Raw genomic sequence first — 9285 nt, 5'->3', positions numbered from 1 at the left:
AAGCCATTTTAGTGAAAAAATCAATGAAAAACCAAAAACTACTTTTTTCAGGAATGAAGTTTCTTGGAATGCTTTGATAGCCGGGCATGCTAGGAAATCTGGGACGGAAAAGGCTCTTGAACTTTTCCGAGGGATGCTGAGAGAAGGTTTCAAGCCATCCCATTTCTCTTACTCTAGCCTCTTCGGTGCTTGTTCTGGTACGGGTTTCTTGGAGCAAGGTAAATGGGTGCATGCTTATATGATCAAATCCGGCGAAAAGCTCATAGCTTTCGCCGGAAATACTCTTCTCGACATGTATGCGAAATCGGGAAGTATCCATGATGCAAGAAAAATATTCGACAGGCTAGCTAAAAGGGATGTGGTGTCTTGGAATTCGTTGCTAACTGCTTATGCCCAACACGGGTTCGGGAAAGAAGCTCTCCGCTTGTTTGAGGATATGAAGAGGGTTGGAATTCCTCCCAATGGTATCACATTTCTAGCTGTGCTTATGGCTTGCAGCCATTCTGGTCTTCTAGATGAAGGATGGTATTACTTTGAATCGATGAAGAAACACGGGTTAAGACCCGAGGTCTGGCATTATGTTACAATTGTAGATCTTCTTGGCCGAGCCGGTTTTCTTGATAGGGCGATGGAGTTTATCAGGGAAATGCCATTAGAACCCGCTGCAGCGATCTGGAAATCCCTGCTTAATGCTTGTAGGATGCATAAGAACTCGGAGTTGGGCGCTTATGCCGCCGAGCGTGTGTTTGAGCTTGACCCCGATGATCCCGGTCCCCATGTCATACTATACAACATCTATGCCTCGGCTGGTAGATGGAATGACGCTGCCCGGGTGAGAAAGAAGATGAGAGAAAGCGGGGTTAAGAAGGAACCAGCTTGTAGTTGGGTAGAGATTGAGAATTCGATCCACATGTTTATTGCGAACGACACGGCTCACCCACAAAGGGAAGAGATCCGTCGAAAATGGGAAGAGGTTTATGCAAAGATCAAGGAGTTAGGGTACGAACCCGACACTAGCCAGGTGGTTGTCCATGTGGATCAACAGGAGAGGGAAGCAAATTTGCAATGCCACAGCGAGAAAATCGCATTGGCGTTTGCCCTTCTGAACACGGCTCCCGGATCAACCATCGTGATCAAGAAGAACATCCGGGTTTGTGGGGATTGCCATTCAGCAATCAAGTTGGCATCAATGGCGGTCGGGAGGGAGATCATAGTGAGAGATACAAACAGATATCACCATTTCAAGGACGGCACATGTTCTTGCGGAGATTACTGGTAGTTACAGTAATAGAAGGAGAATCAGTGGCTTTCTGCTCTACAAAATCCTCAAATGGTGAAAAACCATATCAGTTAGTTCTGAAATCAGAGCTTTACATGTCACGTGAAGCCCTAAATTTCTGGAGCTTCACTGCATCCCACAAGGTGCGTGGCAGTTTCGGTATTTGGATCAGGAATGGTTCGGTTTGATTCTTTCGGTTTTATAAAAAATAAATACCAATCATTTATTATATTATATTCGGTTCGAATTTAATTTTTATTAAAAAAAATCTTAAAAAAATTTGGGTTTTTGAGTTTTTTAAATTTTCGTTACGGGAAATTCGATTTTTCTAAAATTAATACCGTTCGAAAATTTTGAACAATTCGTATCGAAAAAAACAATATATTTTTCGATTGGTTAAGATATCAACCAAACCCATGCCCAAAAGGGCTCCTTTCATTTTAGCTAAATAATTCAAAACATATAACATGGAGTCCTGGTGTCCTACTACAATGTATTCGTCATTTTATATTTGATTTCGAATAACAAAACTCAGTACATGGATTAAAAAAACAAAAAAAAAAAACAAAACTCAGTACCTATGTTTGGTACGATTTTTTATATTCTGAAATATTTTACCGGTTATCAGTGAAATTTTATTATGGATATGAATGAGAGTAGTTTTTATTTTGGGTTCTTGACTTTAGTTTTTAGTTTTTGGTTTTTGATTTTTAGGTATTGAATGGTAGGAGCTTTTAGAGTTTTTGGATTTCAAAAAGTGAAAAAACCAACAATCAAGGCTTTGAATAGGGATGAGTTTTATTTTGGATTTTTAGTTTTAGTTTTTGGATTTTGGTTTTTAGTTTTTGATTTTTGGCTTTTAGATTCTATAATATTTAAAAACTAAAAAAAATGTAGTTTTTGATTTTTCTTTGATTTTTCCACTAAAATGGCTTTCCAAGTTTTTAGGAAAAGTAATTTTGTGAAAACTTGAATGATAATTTTTTTTAGTTTTTGGATTCTAAAAACTCTAAAAACTCCAACCATTCAAAGCCCAAGTTCATTTTAATTTAGGCCTTGAATGGTAGGAGTTTTTAGAGTTTTTAGAATCCAAAAACCAAAAAAAAACAACATTCAAGTTTTTACAAAATTACTTTTCCTAAAAACTTGGAAAGCCATTTTAGTGAAAAAATCAATGAAAAACCAAAAACTACTTTTTTTTTTAGTTTTCAAATATTATAAAATTCAAAAGCCAAAAACCAAAAACTAAAAACCAAAATCCAAAAACTAAAACCAAAAACCCAAAATAAAAGTCATCTCCATTCAAAGCCTTAGTTTTTCTATAAATCCGAAAATCTACTTTATGAAAAAATCAACTAAAAACTACTTTTAGATATATAAACTTTTAGAATCCAAAAACCAAAAACCAAAAACCAAAAACCAAAAACTAAAGCCAAAAACCCAAAATAAAAACTAATACCATTCAAAACCTTAGTTTTTGGCTTTTATAGTTTTTACAGTTTTTAGAAAACTTAATTGGTAAAAATAATATTTTAGCTTTTGCTTTTAGATTTTATATTTAAAAATTACCAAAAAGGTATTTATTATTAAAACAAAAATCATATATATACACTATATTTATATTGTTCAAATATGTATATATATATTTGTATTTATAATGTTTCAATATATATATATATAGTCAACATTAATATGTATATCTACATGTATATATATGTATATGTATGTATATATATAACTATAGATATAAGATGACTATAATATATATTTTGAATAATAGATTTTGAATTACATACCTCAAATTTTGTTTTTTTATAAAACATTTTCAAATATGAATGATGGTAAAAATGGTAAGAATATAATCTTTATATAGATATAGATATTTTTAAAATGATGGATATGTTTGTCTTTAAAATAATTTATATAATTATTTTTTAATAAAAAATAAAAAATCTATTAACAAATCTCTAAAATTTACAAAATATTGGTTTTTGACTTTTATGTAGGTTTAAAAAAAAAAGTGGGGTTTTTAGGAAAAGTAAAATAAAAAAACTTGAGGGAAAATTTTTTAGTTTTTTAAACTCTAAAACCCGAGAAAACAAACTCCTTACGGTCAAGGCCTATATCTTCGTGTCTAGGACTTCGAAAGAAAAAAAAAACTCGAATGTTATGTACTCGACACGACCCGCGGTTGGGTTTTCGAAATTTCAGATACCTGCGGAGATAAAGACAGGAGAGCAGTTAATGATATTTAAAAAATCTAAAACTTTTTATTCAGAATGAACACATTTTTTCAGATTCTCATATGTTATAAAAATTATGAAAATTAAAATCTAAAAATAAAAAATAAAACCAAAAAACAAAACAAAAAACTATCACCATTCATAGTTTTAGGTTTTACTTTTTGATTTTGAATTTTGGTATTATTTATAAATCTAAAAAATAAAGCTTTTAATTGATTTTCCGGTTAAATAATTTTCCGAGCTTTTAAAAAATTTAAATTCACAAAATTAAATTATCGATTTTTTTAGTTATTAAAATTTTAAAATACCAAAAAGCTCAACCATTCATCGATTCAACCTCTTTAATTGTGGTTCTAAGACTTAAAACACATATTTTTTTTTTAGTAACAGAAATAAAATAATGAGTTGGGAAGAAACAAAAATAAATATCTAAGATGCTGAAATGTAACTGTTATGAAATTGCGAAACGTGGGACATCATTTTCTTTTAAATTCTCCCCCTCTTGCAGTTACGAGCACTTTTTGGTGGCATGAACCGTAATTTTCAGCACCTCCGAGTCCTTTTTCCTAGTAGTTCGTACTCCTCCCTGATTTTTCTCGGCCTCCAATTTTTTTCTTTCTTCTTCACTGTTTAAACCCAAACCCAGAATCCTTCTCCTGGTAAGCTTTCTCTCTCTCTCTCTCTCTGGTTCTCTTTATATTTTTCATTTTAATGCTTGTTTGGTTTCCGGGAATTTTTTCGAGGATGAAAAAAGCTAACTTTGGAGTTTGCAGCTTCATTGTTCTCGTGTATCTCTCCCTTTTTCCCAAGAAAATTTATTCATTTTCCCAAGAAAATCATCCGAATTCGGATCTGGGTGTTCCTCTCTGAATGTTCTGTGCTGTGTAGAGGTTTTGCTGCCTTTCCCTAATCTGTTCTTATGGTTGTTTTGTCCTGATTCAGATTTGAGCTTGAACCTTTATGTCCGAACAATGTAGCCGGATTGGTTTGGTTAGATAAAAGATTATGCATCTGAGAATCATCATGGTTCTCTCTTCTGATTTTTTTATATTGTATTAATTTGTAGATCTTCCCTTCTTTTTAAATTACTATAGCTTTGATCAGATTTATATTGAACCCTTCTACACTCTGTTTACTGGGTTTCCTCATTTGAAAGATCCAATGTTATTAGATTGTCATCAAGAACAGTGAAGGCTTTATTCTGATGTTCGCTACTTCTGTTCTTGTTCTGTGTATCTTCTCGTAATTTAAAGTCCTTTCTTGATCATCTATATGTGCAGGTGAGTGTATCCTTTGCCTTGGGAAAGCAAGAGGAAAGTTAGGTTTCTTTTTGGGTTATTACATGCTCTGGAAACAAGACTTGTCCAAACGACCGCATAAAGCTCTGAGCTTTCAGGGATCTGACAATGGGGAAGGCCATCGCTAAGGGTTCGAAGAACGTGAAACCCGACTGTACATTTTCCCGAATACGACTGGTGAGAGGTGTGATATGTTTGTTGGTGCTATTCTCGACCGCTCTTACGATGTTGATTTTCTGCGGGTTCCCTACCGGCGTAGCGTTGCGACTTTTTAGCGTACACTACAGCCGGAGGACCCTTTCGTTCTTCTTCGGTTCATGGCTTGCATTGTGGCCATTCCTCTTCGAGAAGATCAACGGAACTAAGGTAGTGTTTTCGGGCGATAGAGTTCCTCCCGAGGAACGAGTATTGCTCATAGCAAACCACCGCACGGAGGTTGATTGGATGTACTTTTGGGATCTTGCATTGCGTAAAGGACGGGTCGGGGACATTAAATACATTCTCAAGAGCAGTTTGATGAAACTGCCAGTGTTTGGTTGGGCTTTCCACCTCTTGGAGTTTATTCCGGTCGAGAGGAAATGGGAGATCGATGAAGTCAAAATCCGGCGGATACTTTCAACTCTAAGGGATCCTCGAGACCCTCTTTGGCTCGCTCTTTTCCCCGAGGGCACGGATTACACGTAACTTCCTCTTTCTTTTATACTTCCAGCCTCAACTTCTTGTCAGGGGTTGGAGTTTAAACCCGAGACCCACGGGTTTCCAAGTGTCCGGTCTCACGGATATCGGGGATGCATGCACCCGATGCCGAAGACGGGTGCAACGGGGGTAGGAACCCAGACTGCGGGTTCAGGTTTTTCCGAGCCACGGCAGGTTGCCGATGGCATCGGGTAGGAGTAAATTGACGTTTATAGTATGATATTTTAGTGTATTTACAATGATACCAAGATAGATTTTCGTGTAAAATTACCAATATACCTTTATACAGGGAGTACAGATTCTGTATTGAACATGAAACTTTATACAGGGAGGCCAAATGTGAACGGAGTAGGAAGTTTGCCGCCGAAAATGGATTCCCGGTGCTAAACAACGTCCTGCTTCCGAAAACGAAAGGTTTCATCTCGTGCTTAACAGAATTGAGAAGCTCGCTTGATGCAGGTTAGTTTCGATTCCCGCCCTTGTAGCTGGAAATTCTGATAAATCCGATTTCCTCACTAACAGATTCCTCTTGATGAAAACACGCAGTCTATGATGTAACCATAGGGTACAAAACCCGCTGCCCGTCTTTCCTCGACAATGTATATGGTGTCGAACCTTCAGAGGTTCACATTCACATCCGTCGCATCATTCCCAATCACATCCCAACCGAAGAAAAGGGAATCTCGGCTTGGTTAATCGAAGCTTTCGAATTCAAAGACCGACTTCTCGGTGAATTCTACTCCAAGGGTAATTTCCCGAATGAAGGAGGTACGGAAACAGACCTTTCCTCGGACAGGAACCTCATGAACTGTTTGGCAGTGATCATCTTCACGGTCACATGCACTTATCTTACACTCTTCGGCTCGGTCTGGTTCAAAATTTACGTGTCTTTGGTCTGTGCCTACATGACTTCGGCAACACGTTTCGATCTTCGCCCTCTACCACTTGTCGAGGCTGTGAAAACAATGTTTCGAATCCGAAAATCGTAAAATCGTGATCGGAATATGGTTTTGATGTTGTGGTAAGTTAATGTTATATTCAAACATTAATCAAGTAAATGTACTTAGTTTATGTTATTGTCTCTTTTGAGCTCTTACTTCAAATCTTACAGTGTAAGAGATTGAGTAATGAAACCCTAAGGGAAAAAAAAAGTTTTTGTTTTAAGTTGGTTCGAAAGTGTATTCATGTTTCAGTGTTTCAGATCTTGCTTTTTTACTTCGAAGGAAGATGAAAACAATATATTGGTAAGGTTATTAACAACTATATGTTTAAACAATCCAAAATATGCAATTATTATTATTATTATTATTATTATTATTATTATTATTATTATTATTATTATTATTATTATTATTATTATTATTATTATTATTATTATTATTATTATTATTATTATTATTATTATTATTATTATTATTATTATTATTATTATTATTATTATTATTATTATTATTTGTTATCCGTGATGTTTATTTCTGTTGTGATTATATAAAACCGATTTTGTAAACTCTGTGTTTAGGATTTTAGTTAAATTAAATAATTGAATACGAAAATAACAAAAAAATGAAAATGAAAATTTCATTACAAAATTATTTTTCTGTAAACTAATTGAATATAAACTGAAATTTTATTAGAATTAGAAATAAAATCGATTAACACAAAATAAAAGCGAAATGTCGGGTTTAATGGATGAAGTTTTCTTAGTTTTTATAATTCAAAAAACTAAAAAAATTGATAATCAAAATTTTGAAGATGGGGTTGAATGGAGAGATTAGGAGTTAGAATCTAAAAAACAAAAAAAAAATGATAATCAAAATTTTGAAAATTTATGAGTTGAAACTTGAAGGATAAAGTTTTCAGAGTTTTGAAAATATAAAAACTAAAAAAAATTGATAATCAAACTTTTATAAATTTGATTTTTCTAAAAAAAAATTGAAAAACTATATTAGTGAAAAAAAATTAACGAAAACAAAAAAAAAAATCATTTTCTAGATTTACAAATATTATAAAAACCAAAAACTAAAAATTTAGAACAAAAAATCAAAAATGAAAACCTAAGAACTCAAAATAAAAACTATCATCATTTAACTCATAGTTTTAATACTATAAAAAACTAAAACAAAAAATCAAAAATTAAATATAAAAACTCGAAATAAAAAGAGGATATATCCAAAATATCTTTTATCTGCTACATTGACTTCTCTCTATACCCTTCAAATTTTAAATTAAGAAAAAAAATGATTGAACATTAAAAAAGTCAGATAAACCATCAGATAAATATATAAAGACAAAAAAGTCCTCCTTCTGAATTTAAAAAATTAAAAAAAAAAATTATTTTATCTTCTATCTCCTAGCTCAATCCACGTTCCTCTCTCACTCATAACTCACAGTATCTCTTCTCTCTTCCTTTCAAAACCGTCGATTTCTTGCAGATTTAAGTCTGATTTCTCTGCAGAATCTCCCTTTCTTTAACTCTTTTAAGATTCAAAGAAGAAGAAGCGGAGAAGACAACAATTTTAACCCAATAATCATCTTCATCGGCATCTTTGACCAAGACCAAAAACCAAATGCAAATTGCAGAGTTAGACGAACACGTGGTAGGTTACTTCTCTTTTTGTGAGATTTGTTGGATTTTGGAAATCTTTGATGTTGAATTGAAGTATTAGGGTTAGGATTTGACGGATAGAAACTTGAGGTTGCGTTTTTAAAATTTCTGGGATTTAAAAATAGATTTTGGATTTAAAATTAACTAATCGAGTAAAATTTCGAGTTAATTTGGGTCACATGGATGTATGGATATCACATGGTCACATGATCAATTATATGTTGATTTAGATCACATAATTGTACGGTCACAAGGTGAAAATATCACAGTTCATAGGATGATTTAGGTCACGCGTGATAATACGTCACAGAGTGAATTATGTCACATGGTCACAGATCACAAGGTCACAGGACAATAGGTGGCATGGTCACAAGTGACTTGGTTACATGGTCTCAGGTCACATGATGTCATCAATTTGTTTTGTTTTGCAGTTGCCTTTTATATATAAAATAAACAAGATTGACATTAAATCAAAGGTACACACTAAAAGACATGGTCACTTGGTCACAGATTGACATGGTCACATGGTACCATATTAACATGGTCACATGGTACCATGCTCACATGGTCACATGAGACCATATTGGTATGGTCACATGGTACCATGTTCACATGGTCACATGGTGTCATGGTACCGTGGTATCATGGTACCATCTATTTTCATGGAATTAAGAGTATACTAAAGAAGGAAGTGTCTGATGAAGCTCTTCTTTTTTATTTGGAGGAATTGACGTCATCGAGTTCATGACTTGGAAATTCGTTCGACAAAGTCTTCCAAAAAGAAGAAGAAGGGAAAAAGTCTGATAAATGAAGAAGAAGTAGAAGATGAGCGAGGAAAAGAAGACGAAGAACAACAAGGACAAGAATAAGATGGACAAGAAGAACAACAATTATATGTGATGACAATGTCACCAAGATGCGTGAGCAGTTGACAGCCGCCATATTTGTCAATAGAAATGTTCAAAAGTAGAATTAAGAACTTATTTATGTTATGAACTTATTATTTCTTTTTGTTATGATATTTTGTTTGTTTATTATAAACATACATAATTTTATGTTATGATATGAGGTGAAAAATATTGGAAGGTAAAAAATTTGGTTTGAAAAATTTTGAAGAGAAAAAAATTTGGGTTAAAAAATTTTGGAGGGAAAAAATGGGTTAAA

At 33.6% G+C, this 9285-nt stretch overlaps 2 protein-coding genes across 3 annotated transcripts in view; both read left to right on the top strand.

Moving 5' to 3' along the window:
• The window catches only part of LOC104800069 (pentatricopeptide repeat-containing protein At3g24000, mitochondrial), a 2538-nt gene extending 1055 nt beyond the window's left edge, over positions 1-1483 (top strand). Inside the window, exon 2 of the mRNA XM_010522777.1 lies at positions 53-1483. Coding sequence (XP_010521079.1) covers positions 53-1279 — 1227 coding nt within the window. The 3' untranslated portion in view covers positions 1280-1483. The remainder of the gene's footprint in view (positions 1-52) is intronic.
• A 2600-nt stretch (positions 1484-4083) lies between these two features.
• Positions 4084-6692, top strand: LOC104800068 (probable 1-acyl-sn-glycerol-3-phosphate acyltransferase 5). 2 transcript variants are annotated; one of them, XM_010522774.2, is made up of 4 exons: positions 4084-4181; positions 4803-5500; positions 5845-5975; positions 6063-6692. In XM_010522774.2, the coding sequence occupies exons 2-4, from the start codon at positions 4929-4931 to the stop codon at positions 6503-6505; spliced, it is 1146 nt and encodes a 381-aa protein (XP_010521076.1). In that variant the 5' UTR covers positions 4084-4181; positions 4803-4928; the 3' UTR covers positions 6506-6692. The 2 variants fall into 2 exon arrangements, with proteins under 2 accessions (XP_010521076.1, XP_010521077.1); XM_010522775.1 differs by lacking the exon at positions 4084-4181 and adding an exon at positions 4205-4412.
• The last annotated feature ends 2593 nt before the right edge of the window (positions 6693-9285 follow it).

The sequence above is a fragment of the Tarenaya hassleriana genome, unplaced genomic scaffold, assembly GCF_000463585.1.
Source record: "Tarenaya hassleriana unplaced genomic scaffold, ASM46358v1 Cleome646, whole genome shotgun sequence".
NCBI classification, from domain to species: domain Eukaryota; kingdom Viridiplantae; phylum Streptophyta; class Magnoliopsida; order Brassicales; family Cleomaceae; genus Tarenaya; species Tarenaya hassleriana.
This window is presented reverse-complemented; position numbering and strand designations above follow the sequence as displayed.